At 58.0% G+C, this 26,402-nt stretch overlaps 3 protein-coding genes across 13 annotated transcripts; 1 reads left to right on the top strand and 2 right to left on the bottom strand.

The window, feature by feature from the left end:
* Window positions 1–491: 491 nt before the first annotated feature.
* DENND4B (DENN domain containing 4B) lies at window positions 492–14,981 on the bottom strand. 6 transcript variants are annotated; one of them, XM_070785633.1, is made up of 28 exons: window positions 14,849–14,981; window positions 12,495–12,834; window positions 11,480–11,732; window positions 11,157–11,226; window positions 10,789–10,958; window positions 10,472–10,716; window positions 9,994–10,060; window positions 9,845–9,903; window positions 9,529–9,673; window positions 9,079–9,254; window positions 8,857–8,957; window positions 8,242–8,457; window positions 7,564–7,709; window positions 7,111–7,250; window positions 6,892–7,018; window positions 6,277–6,483; window positions 5,888–6,016; window positions 4,892–5,072; window positions 4,491–4,658; window positions 3,872–4,260; window positions 3,586–3,708; window positions 3,219–3,388; window positions 2,996–3,137; window positions 2,562–2,798; window positions 1,932–2,049; window positions 1,675–1,840; window positions 1,523–1,587; window positions 492–1,421 (listed from the first exon to the last, which is right to left on the bottom strand). In XM_070785633.1, exons 2-28 carry the CDS (start codon window positions 12,809–12,811, stop codon window positions 1,276–1,278), a joined length of 4,473 nt encoding a protein of 1,490 aa, XP_070641734.1. In that variant the 5' UTR covers window positions 12,812–12,834; window positions 14,849–14,981; the 3' UTR covers window positions 492–1,275. The 6 variants fall into 6 exon arrangements, with proteins under 6 accessions (XP_070641734.1, XP_070641733.1, XP_070641736.1 ...); XM_070785632.1 differs by lacking the exon at window positions 14,849–14,981 and adding an exon at window positions 13,718–13,902; XM_070785635.1 differs by lacking the exons at window positions 2,562–2,798; window positions 14,849–14,981 and adding an exon at window positions 13,718–13,902.
* Window positions 13,913–16,534, top strand: LOC139182117 (collagen alpha-1(I) chain-like). Its single transcript, XM_070785646.1, has 2 exons — window positions 13,913–14,321; window positions 14,732–16,534. Exons 1-2 carry the CDS (start codon window positions 14,274–14,276, stop codon window positions 15,257–15,259), a joined length of 576 nt encoding a protein of 191 aa, XP_070641747.1. The 5' UTR covers window positions 13,913–14,273; the 3' UTR covers window positions 15,260–16,534.
* On the bottom strand, window positions 16,481–26,051 carry CRTC2 (CREB regulated transcription coactivator 2). Of its 6 annotated transcripts, none has more exons than XM_070785638.1 (14): window positions 25,796–26,050; window positions 22,968–23,069; window positions 22,766–22,879; window positions 22,113–22,177; window positions 21,435–21,503; window positions 21,161–21,264; window positions 21,018–21,065; window positions 20,780–20,859; window positions 20,629–20,678; window positions 20,271–20,515; window positions 19,505–19,911; window positions 17,967–18,236; window positions 17,278–17,464; window positions 16,481–17,136 (listed from the first exon to the last, which is right to left on the bottom strand). In XM_070785638.1, exons 1-14 carry the CDS (start codon window positions 25,946–25,948, stop codon window positions 16,916–16,918), a joined length of 2,115 nt encoding a protein of 704 aa, XP_070641739.1. In that variant the 5' UTR covers window positions 25,949–26,050; the 3' UTR covers window positions 16,481–16,915. The 6 variants fall into 6 exon arrangements, with proteins under 6 accessions (XP_070641739.1, XP_070641740.1, XP_070641741.1 ...); XM_070785639.1 differs by having other exon boundaries at window positions 20,780–20,844; XM_070785640.1 differs by having other exon boundaries at window positions 21,018–21,047.
* Window positions 26,052–26,402: the final 351 nt, after the last annotated feature.

Raw genomic sequence — 26,402 nt, 5'->3', positions numbered from 1 at the left:
CCTTGTTCTTGTACTCCTAGTGCTGTTCCCAGGCTGAGACCCTGCTTGGAAGAGTACTGCCTGCAGTTAGAGCAGCTCCCAGGATGTGTGAGCATGGCCAACACCAGTGACTGGGGAGAGGGTTGTCATCCCTGTGGAGGTACTGGAGAAGTTGGGAGGGGGAATATGGGGGAGAGGAAAGAAGGCAGAGATGAGCTCAGGGCCCCCAGAGAATGGAGCCTTTGTGTGGGGTACAGATGAGGGACAAGGAGGGGATTGTGTGGGAGGGCCGGAAGTACCACACAGACTGGCACCACCATAGCCAGCACCGGATTCACCCCTCTCCTGCTCTGAGACTCCCTGTGCCCCAAGGGACCAGCACCAGACCTGGTCGGGGAAAGTAGTGTATGCCCAAAGGCAGCAAGGGATGAAAAGGTGGAGAGAAGGATGTGCAGCCAGGAGAAAAACAGCCGTATCCCCCAACCTTTATCCCAGAGAACAGGAGGCAGAAGAAAAAACACAGAAGCAGCTTTTACTATATTTACATCCAACAAAACTTCACAAGGAACAATCCTTATTGCACAGTCAGGGCCTTGGGTGTGTGAGGCATCCCCAAGATGGAGTGGACAAGAAGGATTAGGACTAGAGGGGCACCAATTTTTCCTAAGGGGAGCTTGGGACTCCTCTAGCTTCTAACTCCTGACTTTCAAGGAGCTACAAACCACTGGACCATGGAGCCCCATTTCCCTTCTCTCTCTTACTGTCCATAAGAACCTCCTAAGCAAGGGGGCTGTGGCTCCAGAATAAATAACTTAAAATACAAACACTAAGGTAGAAAGGCATAGAGAGCCTTAGGCTCCTTCAGCAATTCTAGGGGAGAGGGACCATCTCTGGTGGGAAATGACATCCCTCCCTCCCATTCAGGGCAAAGGCTCAGTAGCTGTGTATCTTTCCAGTTGTTTTTTAAAACAAAAACTTATAAAATGGCCAGGGCAGTGCAGATCTGTGGGTACCCTGGAGGGGAGTTCCTGGTATAGGATGGGGTGGAACAGAGATGCGCCAGCTCCCCCCAGGCCTCCTCCAGCATCAGCATGAGCATAGAGGGCAGGCTGGAGATGGGAAATTGTGACTTTTGGTAACAGTGGGTCCCACGGCCCCCACTCAGAGCCTATGCCTGGGCATGCTTCCTAGCCTATTCCCAACTCCTCTAGGAAAGAAACAGGGAAGCAGGGTCTCTCTAGAATCCTTCCTCCCTCATCTCCTCAGCCCAGACGGGAGAAGGAAGCTTAAGGGTCCCTAGCATTCCAGAGGCGCTCCGAAACATTTCCGGCAATCAATGGCCTTTGGGGTAGGCATCTGTGCCCGCCGCTGCCTCAGCTCCTCCTTGCCCATGCTGCTGGCCAGCTTGTTAAAGGCGGATTTGTACTTCTTGTCGAAGGCCACTAGGGAAGAGGGTGGAGGTAGGTCAGTATGTTAGGTCAATCCCCAGCCTCCCACACCTGGCCCTAGATCTAAGCCCTCAGCCCCCTGCCTGCTCCTTCACCTATATCCATGTGGTCCTTGCCCAGAGCAGCCAGTGTCAGGAATAAGATCTCACGGTAGATGCCCCTGGAGTGGAGTCAAAAGGGTGTAAGTGAAATAAGGCGGGAGGGAGCCCGCGACAGACCCAGGACCTCTCAGATGGGAACATGATACCTTTGTAGGTGCAGACCAGTGGGAGGGGGCCCTAGAGTTTCTAGCAGGAGCCCTATAGCCTTGTGCACCTCGTTGAGACCGACGTGGCGCAGCACCGATTCCAGCAACGCCAGGCTAAGGGATGCAGGTACTGGACCTGGCCATACCACCCGCTGTGGGATCTGGCCTGGGTGGAAGATAAGAAGGTAACCAAGATTATTGAGCCCTCTAAGCATGGGACCTACCCCTTCCCATTCTGGGCCAAATATGAGACTCACTGTGGACCCTCCAGAGCACATAGAGAGGTGGGCAGCTATCGGGATCAGGGGTCAGGACATCCCACAGCAGCCGCACCTGCACGGATGCTGGATCAGGCATTATCCAAGGAGCTGGGGCCTGCAGGGAGCCAAGATAAAGGAGACAGGCTCATGGTGTGGGAGGCACAGGACGGGAAACGGACAGGCGCTATTCCAAGGGACAGGGACATTACAGGACACAGCTAAAGAGAAGAGAGAAACTCTTGTTCCCCATGGGAATACAAGTTCTCTGAGAGCAAGGACTTTGTTTTGTAATCTGCTACATCCCTAGTTCCTAAAACTCTGCCTGGAACCTAAAAAGTGCTCAATAAATATTGGTGCAATGAATAGAGTGATGAATAGATGAACATTAACGAATTAGTATTGGGGTAACAGGCACTACACTAGGTACCTAACAACAGCCCAGAGAGGGGGCATTATGCCATCTTACAGACGAGAAAATTGAAGCTCAGAGAAGTGAAGTGAAATGGCCAGGAGTCAACCAGGTATAAGCGACTCCAAACCTGTGCTCTGTCTATAGCGCCAAGGACACAGAGGACTGAGCAACAGAGCTAGGAGATGAGGAGGCGGGGACTGTGTCAGGGCACCGACCTGGTGGGGCGGGGGCCCATCACGGGAGGCCAGCACCAAGCATGGCAGAATACTGGGCAGGCGCAGCCGCTGGAAATACCACAGAAGGTTCCAGAAGATGATGGGGTGAGCGGCAGGCAACTCAGGCAATGCCAGCACCTCACTGCCCTCGTTCTCTACCAGTGACTCCAGCTCCTTCCGCAGCACGAGGGGGCTGAGATACGCCCATGCCCCACTCTCAACACGCCGGGAGGCAGTCTGTCAGGCACAAAGCGGGAGGGCAGGGAGGGCATATACCACAGCCCCATCCTCAGAGCCCTGCTTCCCACTGAGCCACCACGTCCAGCAGCTTCTGGGACGCCCCTTGCCCTTGGTACCCATCTCTCCTCAGCGTCACTGGGGCTACCCACAGGGCCACACACACACACACAGCTGGGCTCTGGCCCAGCCCTTACCCCCATGTGCCCGTTGCAGAGCTGCGGCTCATCCAGGGCTAGGCAAAGCCTGCGGTCACTGAGCACAGGGCCTGGGCCCCCAGGGACAGGAGCGTTGCTGCTGCCGCTGGCACCAGCAGGAGCAGGCTTGGGGCTGGGGGCGCTGCAGGGAGATGGCGCGAAGGTCAGCCCTCAGGCCTCTGCTGCCCTGCCACACCTGCAGCCCCTGCCCGGTTTTGGGCACCTGGGTCGGGAATCAAGGGTCTGGACGCTGAGCAGGGGCACAAAGGGGCAGGCGCAGAACGGACAGGTGGTGTTGAGGTTGGAGTCGTCAGGCGCCCAGCCAGCCATGATCTCCTCATCGTACACCAGGGAGTCACAGGCGCGGCACAGCGAGCAGCTAGACAGCAGAATCTGTGGGCGAAAGGCCCCAGAAAGCAGGCCCCTTTTGGCCTCAGGGCTCAGGAGCCCCTGCTCCTCACCCAGGCTTGAACCTCCGCAGCCCAGCCCAACCTCCTCCCACCTCCCACCAGCCCCTGCCTCTGACAGGATGCCTTGGGTGTGGTATATATGTGAGCCCCAGCAGTCTGTGTGGGAGAGGTTATCCTCACTTCCAGGGAAGGTGGCTGGAAGGATCCAGGGGTGTCACTGAGGCGCTCTGAGGAACGACGAAGGCTCACACTGCTGAGAGAAGATTCTGAGAGGTCCCACTCACTGCCCAGAGAGGCTGAGCTCTGCCATTATGAGAGAAAGCACAGTCAGCCAACCCCATGCTGCTCTTTATCCAGGAAGCTGGCTCAGCCACCCTTCAAGGCCCACTTCTGGGCACTGTGGGTTCGCAGCCCCTCCCCAGGCCTCCAGGTGCTGAAGTGTCTGGACCCTGCCCTTAATGGTTACCTCGGATGCAGTGGATCCAGGGCGCTCCCGGGGGTGCAGAAGGCTGTCCATGGGGCTGCGACGGGCTGAGGGAGGCAGGTCAGGGGGCAGCTCAGACGGGGGGGCACGAGAGGTGGGGGAGCGGCGGGAAGGAGTGAGTAGCTGTTGGAGGCGGGCGCCCAGCCCTCTTCGGGGGGTGCTGGCCTCATCTTGACGCCCACCAGCCTTGGGCACCCGCCCACTTGGCCCTTCCAGGGTTTCAGTGGACTGGGTGCTCAGGGCTGAGCCTGAGTCCCCTGGGCTGCCTCCAGGTGCCGACTCTTCCCCGGTCAGGCTCAGGTCTGAGAGGCTTCCATCATGCCAGGGTATGGGTGATCCCCGGGGTTCCAGGACCCCCAAGGCCTCTATCACTGCAAGGCAGAAAAGAATCAGGGAAGATGGAGTCCAGGCCCTCCTTGGGACCTGAGTAAACACAATTCCTGGCTATGCAATCTGGCACCACAGGCCCTACCGTGATGACAATCCGGGCAAGATTCCCCCAGAGCCTACAGTACCTGGCACAAAGCACCACCCCTCCACCTGGCGAGTGGTTAGGGAAGCTGACGGGCCGAGGGGTGGGGTGTGGGATGAGGGCACTCACTGTGGGCCACACCAGCCTCCACGGTGGGCTGTGCCCCTCGGGCACTCCCCAGGCTGCCACTCTTCACCAGGCGCCCCATAGGTGAGGCGGGGTCCCGCAGGCTTCGCCCGGCCCAGGTAGTCTGGCGCTGAAGCGGGCGGGTAGGGGAGGGGCGCTCCAAATAGGGCTCTGCAGAAGACAGGGAGGGGTCAAAAGACAGCCAGCTGGAAACCTAGCCCCCAGCTCCAAAACAGAGCTCCTCCGGGGACCTGGGTTTGCAAGGCTCCTCCCAGGCAGAATTTTGTGTCTTCTGTTGCCAGCCAAGCGTAGTCTCTCCATTCTCAGCACACTGAATGTCAGCCACTGGACCAGCCCCAGCTCTCCAGGCCTGTCCCCTGCCCGTGTCACCAGTCCCTACCCACCTGTCTTCGAGCTGCCTGCCTCTTGGGCTGCTGTCTCCACCTCCTCCCGCTTCTGCTGCCGCTGCCGCTGTTCTCGCAAGGGCTGGCGGAACTGAGCAGCCCCCAGGACCACGTTCCGGAGCTTGGCCCAGCGCAGGCGCCCACCTGGTGTGCCAGACGGCCACTTGCTTTCCAGCACAGCCTGCCAAGCACAGTGTTCACCCATGCGGATGGCCTGTCTCCATACCCTGGGCCTCAGCTAGATGCCAACTGCCTGACCTGGGGGCCCAGCGACCACCTTTCCCTCCAGACATCCTGCCTATGATTGTCCTGCCAAGGGCTCAGCCAGGAACAAGAGCCCAGAAGAGAGAGTGGCAGTGGCCACCCTGAGGGGTTGTAGAAGAAGAAACGGTGGAAACAACCTGTCTGTAGACTGCTGTTTATAAACTGTGGGCTTTGAAGAAATCAGTTCATTTTTTTTTGGCCATTAGTTTCCTCATCTAAAAAACAGGAAACAGTTTAGTGTCATGGTGAAGGGCCTGAATTCAGGAAACGATATGCCTGTGTGTGTCCTAACCCCTTAACTTACTATGGTACCCCGGACAAGTTACTAACCCCCTGCAATCTCACGGCCTCATCTGTAAGATGGGGACAAGAATTGTTCCACTTCAAAGAGCTGTGGGAAAGGTAAGATGGGTTTATGTGGATGCTGTTTTTGGAGCAGAGCCTGGCATACTGGCTTCCACAATCAGCTCTTCCTGGGAGGTGGTGGTACTTTCCTAAGCTGCTTGCCAGGACTGCTGTGGGTGAGACTCAAGCAGCCCAGTATGAGACAAGCCTCTGCAGGTGCTGAGACACTAGAGGAGGACTGTGCGATAGTGGCCGCAGGACCTTGTTGGACTGTACGGGCCCGATCTCCACTGGGAGGGGAAGGCCACAGGTGTCGGGGAACAGCGCCCTCCTCGCACACCCCTGCCACCATCCCACCCCTCACCCCAAAGGCAAGTGACTGGGCACCTTGTTGTAGTAGCCATAGGTGATGGTGTTGGGCACGATGCCCGCCCGCCGCATGTCCAGCATGACCCGCACGGACAGCACGGGCTGCCCGTAGTGCGAGCACAGCTGCATCAGCACCCGGTAACACACCTGGGCCGGAGACACGCGGGATGAGAGTGGGCCCGCTCTCGGCCCCAGTCCTCAAGCCGCAGTGAGCGCCCACCTCCAGCCTCCCCAGTGCTCACAGAGCCACCGCCCTTCCTGCGGACCCTGCCACCCCGCAGTCCCCGCCGCGACAACCTGAACACGCTCACTAATTCAGTGAGTGTGACGGAGCGCCTGCCCAGCTCCTGGACTGGTGCCGTGTTCCCCGTCGGCTGCAGCCCCCGGGGCGGGGCCTGGGCACCCACCTCGTCAGGCAGCACCACCTTGCGGCTCTCCATCTGGCGCAGCACCTGGTAGGCCGTCTGCAGCGCCCGCACCCGGGAGGGCGCCGAGCGCACGTAGGCAGGCAGACACAGGAACCACAGCCCGTAGCAGTGGCCCAGCAGGCACCGGGCCCACAGCTCAGGCACAGCTGCTGACTTCTGTGCCATCCGCTGCGCCACCTTCATCTCCTAAAGAGGGCGGGGGACACACCTGGTGAGAATGATGCCAGGGCAGGTCTTGAACAGTGTGGGAGAAGCAGCGCCCACCCTGAGAAAGGGTCTGTGTGCTGAGGGGGTGGCAGGGACAGTGCCCACAGCCCTGGATTCCCAAGCACAGATGCGTAGCCTGGGCGTGGGCAGGTGTCTCAGCAGAGGCAGCAAGTCCCTGGATTTCCAGGGTCCTCAGAAAGTGAAGATGAGGACGATGACAATGGTAACAACAGTGAGGGTTCATGTCTCTCTTTCGTGCCAGACATATTGAAACCTCCCAACAACTTTATGGGATAAGTACTATTCTACCCATTTTACAGATGAAGAAACTGAAGCAGCAGTCCTTGGCCTGAGTCAGATTCCTCCAGGGGCCCGCCTGCTGGTTACCTGTTTGGTGCGGCGAGGGGCAGGACTGCTGGGGGCGCTGCGGGAAGGGCCTGGCACAGGCAGAGCCCCAGCTTGTTCTTGAGGAGCCTCGAACAGCTCAGCCCGTAGCTCGGGGAACCCATCGTAACTGGAGGGGCGGAGAGAGGCCATATGGAGTGCAGTTGGTACTAAGTCGGCTGATCGGGCCTCAGAGCAAGAGAGGGGGCGGGAGGCGCTCACCAGTACTGGGGAGTGGATTCACTGCCCTCTGGCGCTGGCGGCTCCTCGGGAGGCATGATAAACACGGTGAGCTCACTGCCTGACAGCTCCTCCAGCTCCACCAGGGGCACGGGCTCAGGCTTCTCCTGCTCTGGGTGGACCTGAAGCAGGATGGTAAGAAAGGGGACAGCCAGACAGTGGGCACAGAGCAGGGCCAGGGATCCAGAAGACGACATTTCCCCAGAAAGCACAGCCACAGGGAAGGAGGTGATGGGCCCAGACTCTGTCAGGGCCCCGGAGACACAGCCAGGGGACGAGGAAGGGGCAGAGGGGCAGGAAGACTGTGTCTATGAGGCCAGTCACGTGCGCTGCACAGGGGCGCCAGCCTCACCATGTGTGAGACAGTGTTTACATCTGGGGTGACAGAGCTCAGAGTAGAGCAGAGGGCACAAAAAGAAGGGATGATCCCAATACCTTGTCGACACAAGAGTCAAAGAATTCAAGGGCAGCATGCCGAGCAGAGCCAAAGGAGCATTCCTCGATGAACTGGGAGAACATCTGTGTGTGTAGCAGCTGGGAGTACAGCTTGTGGCTGGAACGTTCTCGGGACTTGAGGAAGCCTGATGGGTGAGAAGGGGGCCAAGAGGGTGGTCACTGGGGGCTCTACCACAGCCACCCGCTTCTGAACCCTTTTCTTGGCTCCCTGCCAACTTGGCATCCAAGGCCATAAAAGCCATCCTCTCTGGCCCCTCTGGCCCTACCCGCCAAGCTGACCAGCTCAGCTGCCCTAGTACCACGGTCCCATGGCATCCTTCCCTTTTATCTGTGGGCATTGAGGGCCTCAGACTGGGGAGTCACCAAGAGGAGAGTTTTGCCCTTGGGCTGGCTCACCACAGGTGTCATCGTGTCCCCACCAAGCCCTGGGCTTCCCAGAGGCCAGTGCCACAGCTGACTCACCTTTGTACCCTTATCCCCTCACCAGGCCCAGAAGAGCACATGGCTCAAAGCTGGCGACCACAAAGATGCCAGCTGAGTTTAGAAACAAGTAACTGTGTGATTCCGCATGCCCCCTGACTGCCCCATGGAGCCCAGCCCCTGGTCACCCATCCCATGATACCTTTCCCAAGCACAGACAGGTCAGGTCGCCTTTACCTTGCAGGAAGAAGAGGTTGTCAACATCGCGAGACCCCTCAGAGGGGGCCTGGGTGAGTGGGCGCAGGAAGTCCCGGTAGCCCTTGAGCAGGCAGGCCATGAAGCGGAGGAAGGCTCCCTGGACCTCGCGCTCTAGCCGGGCCCGGCGGCCACACACTGCCTCATAGTCCGTCAGCAGGAATTCCAGGGAGGCCTCCTCCTCCGGGCCAGTATACGCTGGGGACCAGGACAACCTGAGCATCAGGGCCAGCACCCATAGGGCTTGCTCAACCCTGCTCTCCATAGAAGTCAGGTTGCAACCCTACCACCTGCTGCCCCACCACTGCCAGCTTCTAACAGACCTAGTACCAACAGTAACTAAAAGTTGCCTTTAGGTAACAGTTTCAAGCCTCCCCAGTGGCAAGCTCAATCTTCCTGACATATTCAGGAACATTAATGTGACGTATGCCTTCCTCTAACTTAAACTGGAACTTGAATTCCTCTCACTTCCACCCAATGAAAGCCTAGTTCTTCTAACCTCCTCAAGTAAGGTCCAGCTCTCCACAGGTCTCCCCAAACTAGAGGTTAAAGGTCAATAATGGTTTCCGGCCTCCCCCCACCACCCAGGCTCCTCACTCTGATCCAGCTGCTGGTACAGATGTGTCAGTGTGGCCAGCAGAACCTTGTAGGGTCTGCGGGGCAGGGTCCGAGGGGAGAGGGGCTTCTTTTCCTCAGTCCTGTGAGATAAACAGAAGGAAGAAAGGGTGATGGGGTTTCTCGTTTTCCCTGAGGCTCCTTTTGACCTGCCCTCTTCTGCTCCCATCCTCAAAACCCCCAGAAAAGACCCAGCCCTCTTACTGGAAGAGCGTGTTGGTATCAAGATCCACACAGATGACATCCACAGGTGGGTCATGCAGATCGAAGTAGCTGGAGTGGATACCCACGATGAAGGGCACGGGGGCACTCAGCACATCTGCCAGCACCAGTGGGCACAGCGGAATGTAGGGGCACTGCCAGTGCAGCGGGAAGATCATCTAAAGCATCGGGGGATGAGGACCAGTGAGCGGGGTACAGGGAGGCAGCAGAAGAGGGGGCATTGACCTTGACCGGTGGTGCTTGTCGTGAGAAGCTGCTGGAGCTGAGCTCCAAGAAAAGCTCCTGACAGAAGCCGTACATCCTGTAGGCCATGCCCAAGGATAAGACTGAGGAACCCTCCCCAAGAAAGGAAAAGTAAGGAGAATCCAGGTGGGGCCTAGGGCACAAGAAAGAACACTCTGGGTAAGGCAGGCTGGGCAGAGCGGCACTCACAGAGACAAGGGCCTCGCAGACGCTGGTGAGCAGATCTGGCCGCAGCGAGTGGACTAGTAGCTTGTGTTCCGTGAGCACAGCAAGCAGCAGTGTGATCGCCAGCTCCGGGCCCAGGGTCTGCAGCAGCTGCAGGAAGCTGGCACCACTGGGAGCAATGCCAAGGTGGGGGAAGAGTCAGCAGGAGGCCCTTCCCTCATCGCTGGGCACAGACACCACCTGGGCCCAGCCTGCACAACCCTTCACACCGGTGCCCACTTGCCTGGCACCCACCCTGCCCCTGGTCATCACAGCCTTGCCCCCCAACCTGAGCATATACCTGAGGGGCAGGGGTGAGGATACAGGCTGGCAGAGGAGCAGGTTGTCATAGGGAGACATCTGAGAAGCAGAAGAGCCACAGGTCAGGATGGTAAAGACTAGCCCCTGCCCATTCTCCCCCTGCCACCTAGCCGCAGCCCCAGCCCTCACCTGCACCAGGATGCGGGGTCTCTGTGGGGAAGGGAAGGGAACATTGTGAATGAAGTGGGAGATGTGCCTGGGGGAGAGAGAGACACAGTCAGAGGCAGGCTCCAGGCTCTCCATTCAGTGCCTTTGCTCTTTTCCTCTGCCTGTCCCCAGGGACCTCACTCCTCCCTGAGCTCTACCTCAAGATTGCTGTCAGCCACCGGAGCCGCCATCATGCACAGCACTGGTGCACATCAGAAGAGATTCCCTCTGGGTATGCACAGGCCCTGGCCAGGACTTGGTAAGCAAGTGTAGCCTGGGTTTCAGGCCCCACTCACCCCTTCAGCCAGGGGCACTTTTGCAATGGACCAGCTCTCCAGCCACACACTACAGCCCCGTCCCTGACTCCTCTGCGCCCCCCACCCCCCCAGCTCCATCGTCTTCTCCTCCATTCCTCCTGGCCTCATAACCCTTCCCAGCATCAGGGAAGCCCCATGCTCACGCTTCCAGGGGCAGACGGTGGGGGCCGGAGACGGAGTAGCGGTAGAGGAAGGTGAGGAAGGCGCGGAAGGCCGGGAAGGCAGGCCAGCGGGACAGCACAGCGATGGCGCGGCGGCTGCGCACAGCCCGGCCCCCCAGTGCCCGGCCCCGCTCCACAGCACTCAGCAGGCCCAGGGCCCGAGCCTGCCGCTCCGACAGCCTGGCCCTCGGGAACGCCTCGTAGAACTGCAGGGCAGCACCGTACACCTGGCAGGGGCAGAGGGGCAGTCAGGCGGGCTCCGCAGAGCCCAGACCCCTGACCACACTCCACACACCCACCTTATCACCAGCTGCACCCGTGAGCACAAAGGTGGAGAAGACGGGCACGGGGTACTTGGTCTGGGCAGGCCAGCACTCGATAGTGGCCCCCATGGGCAGGCAGAAGACGGGCACTGACTCGGGCAGCGGGAACGCCTCATTGTCCTCCTCTGGGTAGCGGCCCAGCAGCTCTGCACCCCCGACAGAGGGGGGGGTCCCCAAAAGGAGTAGGGTCCATCAGACTCCGGGGGAAAGAACCAGGGGATCCCAGAGAAGGGCCATGTGGCAAAGGGGAGGTGAGTTCTGTGGACACTGAAGGTACCCGCCGAGAGGCACCAGGGCAGAGGGACACAGAGTGTCGAGGGGCCAGAGACAGAGGGGCTACTCACCTGCCTCATACACCAGTGTGTTGGCCTTGGCCAGGCCCACCTTGTAGCACAGGTACACTGCTGGGCCCCACTGCCCCAAAACGGCAAGAGACAAGCAGACACACAGCTGACAAAGGTTTCTGGGGGGTTATTTTCTCCACCACCCCTAAGTGGTCTTTGTCTTTAGAACTCCTATTAATCCCAGTCCCCCAAGACCAGTGTCACACCTCTGGGCCCACCCCCACCACTAGAGGCCTTGGTCCTAGGATGCCCTGTGTGCCCAGTGTCCACCTCTTACAGGGAGATGGCATGAATCTCGGCTCCTGGCCCAGGGCCCCACTCACCATGCCGGGGTTGAGGTTGCGGGGCAATCGGCAGTAAGTATGAGGAGTGCCCTCGCCCTTGCTGGGCAGTACCAGGCAGAGGTCAGTGATGCCCAAGGCATGCAGCCCTGCCCCCTCTGCTGCCCGCCGGTAAGTGAGGTAGGTGCGGGGGTGCCCAGGGCCTGGAGGGGCCAGGTTGGCTGAGTGGCTATAGGGTGTCGTATCTAGCACTTGGAAGCCAGGCTTGGGACGTTCCTTCCCCTCATACAACACCCTGGGCACAGAGAACAGAGAGAGATGTCAGGAGTCCACAACAGAGGAGAAAGCCCCCAGTCTTGCTAGATCTGCCTTCCTAGTCCTAGCTACTCAGCCTAGTCGAACACTGACACCAGGGCCCACTTCTTGCTGAACCCACCCTCCAAAACCCTGTGCCCCTCTCTGCCCTTGGCTCTATTTTTTTTTTAATATTTATTTAGCTGCTCCAGGTCTTAGTTGCAGCACTCGGGATCTTTAGTTGTGGCATGTGGGATCTAGTACCCTGACCAGGGATCGAACCCAGGCCCCAGCACTGGGAGCACTGAGTCTTAGTCACTGGACCACCAGAGAAATCCCTAGGCTCTACTTCTTGATCAGTAACAACACCTCAGGCCTTCCATGGCTCTCAGCGCTCATTAATAAATACCAAGAAGAAAAGTTACCATTTATTGACTCTGTGCTAAGTCCCTAATATGGATGATCCTGTTTCATCTCCCTATGAGGAGGTATTATTTTCCCCAAATTACAGCTGAGGAAATAGACCCAGAGGGGCTCAATAACTGGCCAAAGGTCACAGAGCTAGCAAGTAGCAGCACTAGTACACGCACCCAAATCTGTGTGAGGACTAAGTACACACAACTTCAGGCTCTTCTCCCTGGCCTCACGACCACTCTTCCCATTCCCATTGAACATCCCTCATCCCATACCCCTACGTCTCCTTGCCTCACCCCAGATCTCCTAGCCTCCCCTGGTGCCAGCAGGGGTAGGTAGGTGCACACACCCCAGCTCAACGAGGGGGGGCTTGTCACGACCCCTCCGGTAGCAGATGACAGGTTGAGTTCCACCTAGGAGCCCAGCGCTGAGTTCCAAGGGGTGGCCCCCCGCGGAAGCCTGGATGCATGTATAGCCCTGGGGCACCTCCTCGCCCAGGGCCCTAGCGATGACTGCCACATCTGTGATGGGCTCAGCTGGCCGGGGAGGGCGCAGGGGTCCACTGGGTTCAGGAATCCACGTTTCCTCAGGGATGGGTGCTCCGTTCCCTGCAAGTCCAGCTATCACGAAGTAATCCACCAGCCGGGGGGGCCGCTCCTCCGCCATGGCCCCCCCCTCACTCACTGCATCTGGAATGGTCAAGTTGGGCAGAGATGAAGTATGGAAGGTTTGTGTTGCCATGGCAGCCAGCAACCAGGGAGTCTCCTTTTTGCTTCCCTCCTCTTCCTAGTGAAAGTGAAGTCGCTCACTCATGTCTAACTCTTTGCAACCCCATGGACTGTAGCCTACCAGGCTCCTCAGTCCATGGAATTTTCCAGGCAAGAGTACTGCAGTGGGTTGCCATTTCCTTCTCCAGTACTTTCAAGGAAAAGCAGGATCAGTGGCCAGCCAATCCTGAACTCTCCCGCCTGTGACATCACCAGGCCCTAACAGCCCACCACAGGTCCTTAAAGAGACCAGGACCCTCCCTCTTGGTGGTACCAGCCCTCTTTCCAAAGAACCCACTGCACACAGCTAACCTAGGCTCTGGGTTCTGACATCACATGGTTTCTGTATCCCTTTTAAAGCCCCAGCCCTCTTCACTCGCTAACATAACAGAGATCACAATCTTTTCTGTAATGGCCTACAATGACATTCATTCTGGCCATGATATCAGGCCTATTACAGTCTTTTTATGGATTTCTGGCCTTCTTACTCTAGTTGACATTCTAAGAATCTCATGAGCCAGCTAATATTCTTAAAGAGCCCACCTCTAGGTTTTTGTGAGGAGGCCACAAAACCCAGGCTTTAAGTGTCTTTTCACCAGACTCCAGTGTCCTTTTTCCTAACCTAGCTCCACTAACCTGACCAAAAAAAAAAAAAATCAGTACCCTCCAACCTCCAGGATCCTTAGGTATCCTCAGTTAGGTCCAAAGCAGTTGTGGGAGACAGTCCCCACCATCCCCAAGCCCTCCTCCATGAAGCCCAGAGACAGAAACAGGCCCACAGCGGCTTCTCAGTAACTCTTCTCACCTGCCTCCATGGCCCAACCCCCGGGAGTAGGAGCCTCAAGGGTCCCCGGGTGCCCTGAGTGTAGAAGCTGGGAAACAGCTTGGTGAGTGGCTTGCAGCAGAGGACTGGAGGCGTGGGGGCTGCTTCAGAGGGGAAGGGAGGTGACTTCCTGAAACAGTGGAGGGGAAGCTGCAGCTCGGCGGAAGTCAGCCTATGGGTGTGTGTGTGGTGCTGGTGGGGGTGTGCGGAGGTTGGGGGGGTATTGTCAGAAGGTGCCAACACAGCATCATTCCAAGTTGGAAGCTTAGCCTAAAGGACCCGGAGCAAGGCAGAGGCAGCTCAGATTAGATCCAGCATGTACAGTCCTACTTAACCTCCCACCCTTGCCGAGAGAAGAGGGGGCAAGGGAATCTCATGGACCCAAGCTGGCTCTCCTTAACCTGGCCTCTGGTCACTCACACACACACCAACTCCAGCTAAATTTAGTCTCCACGTCTGCGAGGTAAAGCCAGGAGTCAGCGTCAGCCTCCTGATTTAGCTCTGGGACCCAGCCGCGTGCCTCGTCCACTGCAGGCGAATGGGAGCCCTATGTCCTCTGCCCCAAGGAGCAGGCAGGAACCACGAGGTGAGACCAGCTGAGGGGCGAGTGGCTCCCATCGGCAGGACCTGCGCACCCGGGCCTCTCCTCACCAAGCTAGGGAAGAGCCCAGCAGGAAGGCAGCCCTTTCTCCCTAGGGAACGCAAGAGGCAGGGACACCACTCCGGGTCCCGGCGCCCACGAGCCGGACAGCGGGAAGTTCGCGTTGGGGCAAAGGGCGCGCCGAGCGGGAGGAGGCTGAGGAAGGAGCAGGAGGGCAGAGGAGCGGACGCGCAGGCGGCCGGGGACGTGACGGCAGCAGCGCCGGCCGCCGCGTGACCGGAGCGGGAGGGAGGGGTGCTCAGGCTCGGGACCCGCGGGAGCAGGAGGGGTGCAGGGCGCCGGGCACAGCTAGCTAACTCCAGACTGCGCCCTCCCCTCCACTTTCACTTCCCCAGGAGAGAGGAACCGGAACCAGATGTGCAGCGCTAGAGAACAGCTGGGGAGAGCCCCCGCCCCGCCCGCGCTCCCTCCCTCCCTTCCCCGCCCGCTGCCCCGCCCGGTCCAGCCCCTACCTGCCTGCCCCGAGACTCCCCGGCCGGCCGGCCCGCGGGCGGGTGGCTCGGAAGGCGGGCTGGCGGGCCGGCGGACGGCGAGGCTACCCGGCCCCGGACATGGCGCACCCGACTCGGGCGCCGCTCCCGCCGGGACGGCGAATGAAGGAGGAAGAGGCGGCCGAGGGCGCCGGGGCGCAGGGCGCCTTGGAGGGAGATCCGGGCGATCCCAGCGTCTCCGCCGCGCTGCGCCACGCGGGGACTGTGCTGCCGCGCCTCTCGCTCGCGCCGCGCGGTCCCCCCAGCTCCTGCCGCGCTGAGGGCCCGGTGCTTCTCCGCGCGCCCCGCTTTCTCCGCTCCCCCCACCCCCCCTCCGGGACCACGGGCGCCGCCGCTCCCCCCACCCCCCCCCTCCCCGGCCGGCGGCCGTGACCCTGGCAGCGCCTGCCCAGCGCCCGACCGCCTGCAGCGCGACCCCTGGCGGCTGGGAGGGCCCCTTGCACCCAGGGAGCTTCCCACCACCCAGCCATTGTCGCCGGACACTGACCCTAGGCGGCCCCTGAAGTCCGAGGCGCGCTCTCGTCCCGCCCTCGAGCCTACTCAGATGTGGCTTGCCTGCCTGGGTGAAGGCCCTGAAAGTCTAGTGTGCGGAGACCCAGGTGGCTGCCCCTATTTCCAGCTTTAGGGCACACTGCATTCCGTTCCAGCCTAAGCCAGAAGTTCTCAGTTCTCATTTTTGAAAATGACAACAGTTTTGGAAAGAGGAAGAGGAGCCCGGACTGTGGGCTGTGGGCAAGTAGCAGAGGCAAAGGTAACGGAGGAGGGGCACCACTCTTCTGTGCTGTGTGAGGGAAAGAAGAGGGCAGAAGCTCAGAGGACTAGCACCCCAAGCCAAAAAGAGGAAACCATCAAAACAGGTTAGCTAGCACTCAAGCCTCTGAATGAGTGAGTGGAGAAGAGTGGGAGGGTGAAGTGAGTTCACGCAGGGTGAGGGGCAGAAGGAGAATGAGAAGCCTTGGGTCGTAGGCTGGCTGGGTACATCGAACTTCCAGGTCCTCTAGGCTTAGTAGTTTTTAAACCCTCTCTCCTTGGAAGCCTTAGCACTGAGGCCAGATACACCTCTGGAGAGGTGGGGTCATTCTACCAGAAATATCCAGAGCTGAGAGCTCAACCAGCAGTCACCTTCTCACCTCCTGACTTGCTGCCAGGGTCTCAAGTTTGAGGAAGAGCAGCAGCAGACAAAGCCCCTGTCCCCTGACGCCCCAGCAAGGCCCTGGGCAGGTGAGAAGGCAGCTGTGCTGCCACGGGGTCTACACCCGGCCTGCAGCCCTATGTCCGGTGCTGAGTACAAATTCTGAGGCTTTGGGGGCCCCTCCACAAACCACATGGTGTTGAGAAGATGCAAAATGCATAATAGGGGACTTCCCTGGTGTTCCAGTGGGTAAGACTCCATGCTCCCAATGCCCAGGCTTGATCCCTGATCAGGGAACTAGATCCCACATGCCCCGAATGCAATGAAGGTCCTGCATGCTGCAACTAAGACTTGGCACAGCAAATTAAAAAAAAAAAAAGCATAGCAGGCGAAGACTTATGTCCCCAAGGACTCCCTTGATCCCCAGCTGTATCCCAAACAGGAGCCAACCACACCAAAGATTTAATAGGATTTTTTTATTAACATATAATATATTTAATAAAAAATAATATCCACTCTGGCTCTCTCCTCCACTGCAAGGGGAAGAGCGGTGAGGAGGGGCTGGCACTGCCCACCCCTAGGCATCCGGACAAGCCCTGCCTCCGGGGCTCCCCTCTACCCCCCACTTTCCAACAGGCTCTGACCTCCAGACAGACGGTTCAAAGTTACAAGTGCTTTAGGCCCTCCCTTGAGCTCCCCCAGGTGCCCCCCGCTTGTGCAGAATTCAGGGGCCACCTGGAAAAAACCCCTTGCCTTTTCTCATTCTTGGGATCCTTTGTTCATGTCAGAAAGAGGATCTGGGGGCAGAGAGTGGCACCTCTACTGGCCAGGGGGAAGGGAGGAAAGGGACAGTGACAAGGGACAGGGCCGAGAAGAGGGATGGCGCTGAGGTGGCCTCACTGCAGCCGGTCACTGCGGAACGAGTCCTCCACAGCCGGATCAGGCAGCAGGGCGCAGGGGTCACTCAGCATGCTGAGCCCCTCCAGGCCCAGTGGCTCCATGCGCAGCTCCTCCTCCAGCCCCAGCCCCAGCCCCAGCCCAGCTGCTGACACCTCGAAGCCCGGCACTCCGGCCAGGGCCGCTGCAATCTCCTTGGAGAAGCCTGGGGAGGCGTCTCCTGTGTGGACGGAAGAGACGAGTGAGACCCCCACGCCTCATGAACTCTTCCAAGACCGCCCCCCTACCTGCCCAGTCTCCTGCTGAGCCACCCAATGTATCCCGCCCTCCTCCATCCTCAGTCACTGTCCACACCTCTCACCTGTGAGGATGACGTTAGGCCCTGAGCCGTGGCGGGAACAGTGGGTTACGTTCTGGTGGTTGAGGGCGTGAGGGTCCTGGGGGCCACTCACTGGTCCCTCACCCCCTAAGAAGCCAGGCCCTTCGGAAAAGCCAGGGGGATCCAGCGCCAGGCTGGTCGATGGGTTCTCCATGTTGAACTGCTCCAGCTATGGACACACAGACAAGCCTGGAGTAAGTGGGCTTCAGTTACTGCCTGGCTTTGCTGAGCACTGCTCACACCCCCACCTTGCCCAGTCATCTTCATTCACCTCTCTCTACCCCACCTCACCTCCCACACTGCGGAACAAAAGCAGAGATAGAGGGAAATGGCAACAAGCACAGTGACAGAAGAGAACGCAGGCCCAGAGGAGGTGAGGGCACCGTGCCTACTGGGACAGAGCACGCACGTGCCAGGAAGACGATGGGTCAGAGCAGCAATCACCAAAGAGCAAGCTGCGTGGAGGGGGCTGGGCCAGACGGGCAGGAGTGGGGGCAAATGCAGCGAGAGAGGAGCTCCAAGTTGATGGGATTGTATTACCCAGGTGGAAGAAAGAAGGCTCTCCCCCACCTAGATGCTCCAATTCAGAGTGCCCCCCTCAATACCACTCAGCTCTTTTGACCCACCTCCATCCCCTCCCCTGCTTCTGAGCTAGAGACCCAGGTACTCACGTTCCCCAGGCTGAAGTCACTCATCGACCGGTGGTAAGACTGTTGCCCGTGCCCACTGGGTCCGGGCGGGTACAGTGTCCCATACTGCAGCTGCCTGCCTGGGGGCTGGCCCCCTGAGGGCTGCACTGAGCAGGCCTGAGAGGGCAGCCCTGGCTGCTGCAGAGGCTTTGGGGTGGGTTGCTGGGTGGGCAGAACCAGACTTGGGGGGCTGTATGGGTATGGAGGCAGCCGCTGGTCGGTGGGCAGCTTACTGGTATCCAGGGCGACGCCCTGAAGAGAGGCAAGCAAAAAGGGAGAAGCTTACCCCTCAGTGTGCCCCTTCAGAGGAACTCTTTGTCAGGGCTTCCCACCCTCTTCAGCTGCAGCCATCCTCAACACAAAACCAAAAGCGTTCCATTGGGCATCGCTGGGGGGCAACTACTTTCAAAACAGCATCTCGGAATGCAAGCAACTGAATGAGGTTAACACAAGGACATTCTGAATCCACTCCAGGAGGCAACGAATCTTAAACTGGGGTACTCTACTATCAGTAATCAACTACTTGTGAGACACCTCACAAGCTACTGATCACACAACAATGACCTTGACAACTGTTCTAAAGCCCTGAAGAGGCCAGAGGACTGCGAGAGGGAGGGTTGAAAGGAGCTGGTGATTAGGCTCCCTCCAAGTCCCGGGGGAGCAGAGCCCTTGCTGGCCTGGCCTTAGCCTTTCCTACAGAAAAGGGGGTCTGCGTCAAGATGGAACACAAAACACACATTCCAGGGAAGAACAACAAAGGAGGAAGGGAAACGAGAACGGAGGAGAGGGAAAGGAGAGCATCAGGGTGAAAGGAGAAGAGGAGCAGAGAGAACGGAAAGGGGGAGAGGGGAGGGAAGGAGGGAAGAGCTAAGGACATCAGCCTCGAGGGAAAAGCCCTAAACCAAGAATTTGGGGTTCTGGTCCCAACTCTTCCCTCACATGCTGTGTAAACTTGGGAAAGTCACTTTCCCTCTGGGCCCCAACGTCGTCTGTAAAATGAAGGGACTGAGATCCATCACTGGACAGTCTCTATGAAATCTAAGAAGGCAGGTGAGGAGATGGGAGAGGGAGTGGGGCAGGATGGAGGCAGGAGGAAAAAGACAAGAAAAGAGGACAGGAACCAAAAAGAGAGAGAAAAGGAAAGGACAAGCGGTCATCTGGTGAGTGTGCAGCTGGGCTGGGCACGGTGCCGAGCGCTTCCCGCATGTGATTGCCTCTGATTCTTACATTGCTGGCCTGAGGATGCTGAGGCTCACAGGAGTTAAATAAACATTGAAGGAGACTGCTGCTAAGAGGTGGGGCCAGGATTTGAAACTAGAAAGCTGAACCCCAGGGTTTGCATTCTTAAAGCCAAGAGGAAAGAAGATAGATCCAAGCCGGGCTCGTAGAGGATGGAGTGGATGGGGACGGATAACACCAGGAGTGAAGGAGAAGAGGTACTGGAAGAAAGCAGGGTGGGAGGGAGAGAACTCGGCAGAAGGAGGGGAAGACAGACATGTAGGGAAGGCAGCCACGCATACCTGAGTGATGGAAGACAAGGTGGGTGACATTGTTGGCGAAAACTGTTTGGGCAGTTGCTGTTGGGACCTTCTGGCGTCGGCTGGGCCCGCGGGCAAACTCAGGGGACTGAGGGGCACACGGCGGTGGCGGGGGGAGGCCCCAGGGGCAGAAGCTGGGTAAGCGGGGGCCCCCAGCACCGGAGAGGAAGCGGAAGAGGAGGAAGAGGAGGAGGAGAGGGCCGGGGCACTGAGCGAGGGGTGGCCCAGGGAGGTGGTGGGCAGTGCGTGGCGAGCCAAGGAGGAAGCAGGCAGTGAGGGGTGACTGTGGGAGCCCTGGAGCTGGGGCTGAGGACTGCTCAGGGAAGCCTGGAGGTTGGGATTGCTTAGGGAGGACTGAAAGGATGGGTGGCTGAGAGGTGAATGAAGTCCTGTAGGCACAGACAAAAAACCAGAAATGCCAACATTACTGATGGGAACTGGGCCCCTTCTGCTCGGAATGGGTAGCAGTGACCAGACTATGAAAGTGGCAACACGATGTCCTCCCTACTCTGTCCCTGACAGTCAGACTGGCATTGCACACTTGGGGCTGCTCTCCATCTTCTTTTGAGGAACAGCCACACTCACCAGCTCTCACTGGCAGACGACTGCAGTGAGGGAAACTGGGGGGGACAGACGAAGGGTGGGGTGTGGGCAGCCACAGGAAAATCCTAGGTGCTCGAGCTTCCCACCCCTTTGTCCCTCCAGCTAGACAGCACCCCAGGGACACACAGCCAGGACAGCCACTCACCTGGCGCATCATAGCCCGGGCCCAGGGCCAGGCCCCCGCTGATGCCCAGGTGGGTCATGGTGTGGGTCAAATTGGAGGTACTGCTGCCCCCACTCAGGCTGGGATAGGCTGTCTCCTCTGGGTCCAGGGGGGTGGGTAGCGGTGGGGGAAAGTGCAGGTTGGTGAGGTCAGGTAGGGAGCCTCCCGTGTTCATGGCAGGTGGGAGGACAGGCACAGTGGCAGGCTGGTCAGGAGACGGGAAGATGCTGGGAAAGAAGACAAGATGTAATGGGGCAGTGGTCAGCAAAGAGCAGAGCCCAGCAGCCCAAAGTTCCCTTTACAGCCCTCCCCACCTCAGCTGACCTCATAGAGTACTTACTTAATTCCAGGGACTTCACAGGACCGAGGTCGGGAGGAGGACGAGGACAGCTGAGGAGAGAAGGAAGAAGGTGGCAGATGAGGACAGAGCTCAGTGGAGAACCCTGAAGACCTGCTCCATGGAAAGAAGAGGGACAGTGGGCCATGCCTACCTTCTTAGCATCCCATGGTTTCAACAAGTGCTTATCATCTAGCAAGTTCTCCTCAATAGCAGGGACTTGAAAGAGAAAGACTGGTGGTGAGAGGGTTGGAGAAGGCAGTCAGGCAGGGTAGGAATCAGATGCAGGCAGGAGGGAGATCCCTCCCTGGCTCTGAAGAAAGCCCCCAGCACCAGCCCAGAAATTCTCTGGCATCCAGTACCCGCATACTGAATGCGGTGAGGACACATACCTTTGGAGTCCGTCTCGCCGTCCAGACAACCTGCAAAGGACGGAGTGGCTGTATGTGGTGGAGTTGGCTGAAGTGCCCACCTGCCTACCTGCTTCAGACAGAAGTTCCACGGACTGACCTCACCCTGGGACATGGCTGCTTACCTCCACGGCGGCTCGGCAGGACGCTGGGGGGTGCAGGGCTTGGATACGTGTCCTGAGGGCTGGGGTTCATCACGCTTGTGTGAAGGGCAGAGTCAGAGCTTGTCCTGTGAGGGGAACAGAGATGAGCTGGCACCCATGACAGTCTTCCTGCTCCTCATGCCCTGCTCAGTAGGGGAAAACACTAGCTGGGCTGGGACAGGGTTGGGTGAGGGAACAGGGCCCCAGAAACTACAGATAAGGAGAGATGTGGCCTAAAGAAGGCAAGGGCCATCACCTGTTAAGTGCAGATGGTAGTCGAAACAACTGTCCCTTCTCTGCAGGGAAACTGCCCCAGGGCATTGTCCTGGGATGGAAAAACAAAGTCATGAAGAGGAAGGCTCATAAGGACCAGAAGACAGGTATTGGGAGCAGGCGGGGAATGTGGGGCAGCCAAGAGGGCTGGGCACCCAGGCTCATGCCTCTTTCTTTCTGATCCTTCTGATACTTGTGATCCGTGAACCCTCTCCACAAACAACCTAAGATCTGGAAATCCTCAACTTCTATCTGTCAGGACAAGCTGAATAGGAATCTTAGAGCCTAGCATATGTGCTGGGTATGAATATTAGGGATAAGATGGACAGGGGAGGGGTTCCGAATCTGAGTGTACCCACTCTTGATAGAAGGCAGCCACTTTCACCTGCCACCCTGCCCGTCTCCCCTCCCCCTCACACACACACACCCCAGCTACCATTGGTCCTGCTCTGGCTGGACAGGGAGGCTTGGCCACCCGTGTCAACATGGCCAAGACTGGACTCTGACCCATTACTCCACCTACCCCCACCCCTCCCAGCCCTGCCATTGTGGGAGGAGGTATGGCTGAAAGCCTGGCCAAGCAGGCCCAGACTCAACTCCAGCTCCAGCCAGAGACAAGTCAGAGAGTGGGCAGGAGATCCTGCCTGCCCTGGACACTGACCTCCGCCAGCTGGACTCCGGGGGAGGAGATAAATAGGCAGGACTATAGGGAGAGCTGTCAATGTGAAGAGCACCAGTTAAGGGAAAAAGTGAGGAGGGGATGGGTGGAAGAGAGACCAGATAAGAGAAAAATAATGGAGGCAGCAGATGAATTGTTTTAAGAAACAAACACCTTTTTTTTTCTCCTCCTCTACACGGGCAAAAATAAGGACAAAGAATGGAAGAGAAAAAAGGGAATCGGGCCTAATGGAGTCAGAAAAAATAGATGATTGTCTAAGCAGCCTTTGGGGGAGACAGGTTGTTGTGACAGTCTCGGAGACTGAATGCCACAAACAGAAATGTGAGCAGGAGGGAAGCAAAACCCTTGTAGCATGAGTTGTCAGGGAGCCGTGCATCTAGCAGCAAAGAGCAAGCTGAAGTAAAGCGGGTCAGCACCAGCCAGAGATGGTGGGCACAACCACAGGACGGACAGCTCCGTCACAGGAGCCAGCGCTGACAGAAGGGCCAAACGTCACTTTTCAGGGAGACTGGGAAAAGCAGCTTCTGCAAGATGGGACTGGACAGCACCTCAAGTCCCTTTTCCCACCATGAGCTCCCGAGGAGCCCCACCCCACCACCCGCCAGACTGCGCAGCCCCTCGGTGAAGGATATGTGGCGGGCGTAGCGGCGAAGCGGGGACACCATTCTTCGGGGATCTCGCTGCACCCGTTCCACCAGCCCGTGATGTCGAGTGCTCCGAGATGAATCCAGAGGGGAGTGGAGGGGGCTCTGCCAAAAGAGACCGCAAGTCAACAGAGGAAGCCCCCTGAGAGCCTGCTCTCCACCCCTGACACCCTGCAAGCCAGCGTCCACTCACCTGGAACTCGGCTAGGCCACAGCCAATCTGGTTCACATTGGGCAGAGAGCCACCATAGTGGGAGCTCCTTGTGTATGCCAGCCGAAGTTTTTGGGCCTGTAACTGAGACATGGAGGACAGATGGGAACGTCAGGGAGGGTCCTGAGCACTGTTCCTGTAGCCACGTTTGCCATCCCTGTCTCTAGGACACGTTACTATTGCTGATGCTTTCAAGAGACCTGCCAGAAGAAAAGCCACTGCTGGGGGAGAGACCCAGTGAGACCCAGTACAAACAATCTGCTCTAGCTCTTCTGCGGCTGCCCCCATCCATGCTATCACTCATGCCTGGCATCACCCTGCCAGGGAGAACCTAACACTCTACTCAGGGCCTGTCCCAGTTGGCATCAGTCTAAAGAGAGTTCCTGAGGGGCTGCCAGGAGCCCCCAGGCTAATCACCTGGGTTAATTCCTGGGGCAGAGTGACTATTAGGCAACTCTGCTTTCCCTTCCAGATGCGTACAGGACTAATTGGAAGACAAGGGAAGGGTCACAGGTGGATGCCGTAGAGCCATGACTGCCAGTCTCTTTCCTTCTTGCTCTGGACGGCAGGCACAGGCTTTTGGTCTCTGCCATTTGCCCAGCCTCAGGAAGGCTACACAGAGCCTCCGAAAATAGAACAACTAAATGATGGCTCTTCTACCCGGAAAAACAGAGCTGAGACCAGTAAGCATTCTTCTACCTAGTCCTAAAGCCCCTAAATTGGCAGGGGAGCCTGGAGAATGGGGGTGTGTGGTGGGGAGAAGCAGTAGTCTACTCTAGCCTGGCCTAGAGCTATCTCCTTGGCCTCATCCCCACTTTAGGGAGGTGTGTCTGGCCCTGGAGTAAGACACCACACCCTTCAGCCTGGCATGGTTTTAGTCTTCCTAAAGATCTCATGTCCCTCTGTGAGAGGTGAGCATCTACTTCTGAGGCTCAGCCTCTGCCACCAGCCAAACAAGGAGACCCAAGACAGCTGATCAGTGGTAACTTCTAGGAGCTTCCATGGCTCATGCTGTTGTGCACAGACCAACATCAGAATTGACTCTCTGTCCTAAGAGGTCAGTCCAGCGAGTTCAGTGGGACACTTTAAGACCACTACTCATATATATGATAACCCCAGCTTCTCAGTAGTACAGGTCCCACAGCCCATATCTGCCTGAGATGAGACCTCCCAGCTGGCCGGATAACAGGTTGAACTCCAGGTCTCTAATCTCTAGTTTTAGGTCTCCAGGCACAGACCATGCTTGCCCTAGGTTTTTTATGTGCAGAAGAGAAGTTACCCAACAGGGGTAAGGTGAGTTGAAGGGACAGACTGAAGCACCACAAAGAAAGAAGGCCCAGCTTTTGAGCTTTTGTGTGTACACACTAGCCCTAGATCCCACCGTTCCTCCGCTGGCGTCACAGTCCAGAGGGCATGGCCTCAAGCTGTCAGCTGGAGGTCAGCCTCTCGCCCACCTTCTTGTCTCTGCCCCACCTGGATCAAAAGCTCCTAAAGGGGAGCAGTCAACAGTTAGATCAGGAGTCTCGTAGCAGTTAGAGGGGATTATGTGCACACACACACAATTTACTTCCCCATCTAACTTTCTCTGACTCCCCAAAACTAGGACACATGGTCTCTAGAGACTCAAAAAAGTAAAAAAGCACAAAAAAGACCAACAGAGGTAAGGGAGACACACAGACAAATACAACCAGAGTCCCAGTCACAGACAGATTCAATCAAAGGCAGTCAGACCAGAAGAAAGAACTTTGAAATGTGGTACTCATGTTCAGCCATCCATCACGCTTTACATTCCTTCTAACTCCCAGCCAGGAGGGATCACTGCAATATCCTCACCTGCTGTTTGAGAATAATGTGTCCCTAAATTAGGACTGCATACCAGCTGGGCAAACTCCCACCCCACCTCTCCCTGACATCCAGCCCTGGGAAGGAAGACACCAAGATAGGCGGGTGCACGGAGGCTAGGTAGCTTCCGAAGCAATTCTGCCAGGATGCCTTCTTTCTGGAACTGCGTAGGAATGAATATTTCCTCCCCATAGAAGACCCTCCAAGCACCCTATAACTAACCCCCCAAACGTCCATCTTCCTAGAAAGTTCAGCAAAGCATCGGTTCCACATAACTGATAGCTTACTGGTTACCTACCTCCTTTCGAGTTCCAAAGCCCTATCTCTCCTCCGAGGCGGCCAAGGCAAAATACCAAGCACCAGTCTGTGAGCAATGGACCTCACCTTCATTCACGTCAGGAAACCACAAAAAGTATTTGAAAAAGGAAGCAAAGGGACGCAGGAGGGGACTTCCTGCCCCACTGTACCCAGTTCAAACCACTCATGGGGCCCTTTCCCGGAGATACTAAGTGCCGAGAGTAGCACAACAAGGCAGAGGGACCAGATAAGAGGAGATCACCAATTCAGAGAAGCTAGACTAGGGCAAGCAGGCCATGCCCCCCGCCCCATAACCCAGTATGGAAGATGCTGAGTCCCTGAGAGAACTCAATCAGAGATGCGCAAGGACCACCCACATCCTAACTCCTCAGGGTTTCGGGGACCATCTCCTCTCTGTGTCCATTCCTGCCTCACTTATTCCGCGTTCCCAGTCGTTCCCAAACCCCCCAACCTCTCAGGAGTTTCTACCTCCTCCCGCAAAATCCGTCTTCCTGCCCTCGGACCCTCCACCCGCGCCTCCCAGACGGCGGCGCCCGCTGCCCCTGCCGCGTTCCGCCTCTTTCGCTACGGCTCCCGCCCCCGCCCCGCCTCTCGGCTCCCCGCTCTGGGACAGCTCTACTCGGCTCCCGCTTCCCGGCGCGGCCCCTCACCCGGGTGGAGCCGATGTCCATCATCACCTCCTCGAAGGCCGCCGTCTCCTCGGCCTGACGCTGCTTCTGCAGCGCGATCTTCTCACTAAACTTACGCGGATTGGAAGCTGAGGCCGTGGCCGAACCGGGCCCATTCGCTCCCGACGTCGCCATCTTCCTCCCCCGTCCCTCCCCGCCACCCTCCCAATACAAGCCACGGCCTCCGCCGCGGGCCCCGGCCCGGCTCTTCCAGCCGTAGCCGCCGCCGCCGCCTCAGCGAGCACCGCGAACCCGGCCCCAGCCTAGCCCTGACCTGCTGCGCGCGGGGATCGCCGGGAATTGTAGTTTGTTTACGTGACTCTTTAACAGCCCCAGTCACGCAATACGAGAGAGGAAACGGACACCATTTCCCAGCAGCCCTGTTGACTCCGGGACCCGGGATTTTGCTCCTCCCTGTTGGTTCCTCCCTGCGTGAGGCAAACTGGGAAAAGTAGTTCTATATTGGTCCAGAGCCTACAAATGCGAAGGGCGAGGGTTCAAAGAGAGTAAAGGAAAAGGGGAGGAAAAGGAAGGGGTGGAGACAGGGAGGGAAGCAGGAAGAGACAAGAGGAAAAATTTGGTCATTTTC

Source organism: Bos indicus, chromosome 3 (genome assembly GCF_029378745.1).
Source record: "Bos indicus isolate NIAB-ARS_2022 breed Sahiwal x Tharparkar chromosome 3, NIAB-ARS_B.indTharparkar_mat_pri_1.0, whole genome shotgun sequence".
Lineage (NCBI taxonomy): Eukaryota > Metazoa > Chordata > Mammalia > Artiodactyla > Bovidae > Bos > Bos indicus.
Note: the sequence above shows the minus strand (reverse complement) of the source record. Positions and strands in the feature narration are given on the sequence as shown.

Excerpts from the sequence above, each read along its gene's own strand:
- DENND4B (XM_070785632.1), bottom strand. Across the intron at positions 10,061-10,471 it reads CACCGTCTGCCCCTGGAAGC|GCACATCTCCCACTTCATTC; the intron begins GTGAGCATGGGG and ends TCTCTCCCCCAG. Across the intron at positions 3,138-3,218 it reads ACCCTTGATTCCCGACCCAG|CGCCCCCAGCCCCAAGCCTG; the intron begins GTGCCCAAAACC and ends ATCTCCCTGCAG.
- LOC139182117 (XM_070785646.1), top strand. The coding sequence starts at position 14,274 with ATGGGAGCCCTATGTCCTCTGCCCCAAGGAGCAGGCAGGAACCACGAG. Across the intron at positions 14,322-14,731 it reads GAGCAGGCAGGAACCACGAG|GAGAGAGGAACCGGAACCAG; the intron begins GTGAGACCAGCT and ends TCACTTCCCCAG.
- CRTC2 (XM_070785638.1), bottom strand. The coding sequence starts at position 25,948 with ATGGCGACGTCGGGAGCGAATGGGCCCGGTTCGGCCACGGCCTCAGCT. Across the intron at positions 22,880-22,967 it reads GTGGCCTAGCCGAGTTCCAG|AGCCCCCTCCACTCCCCTCT; the intron begins GTGAGTGGACGC and ends CTCTTTTGGCAG. Across the intron at positions 21,504-22,112 it reads CCGGAGTCCAGCTGGCGGAG|GACAATGCCCTGGGGCAGTT; the intron begins GTCAGTGTCCAG and ends TTTCCATCCCAG.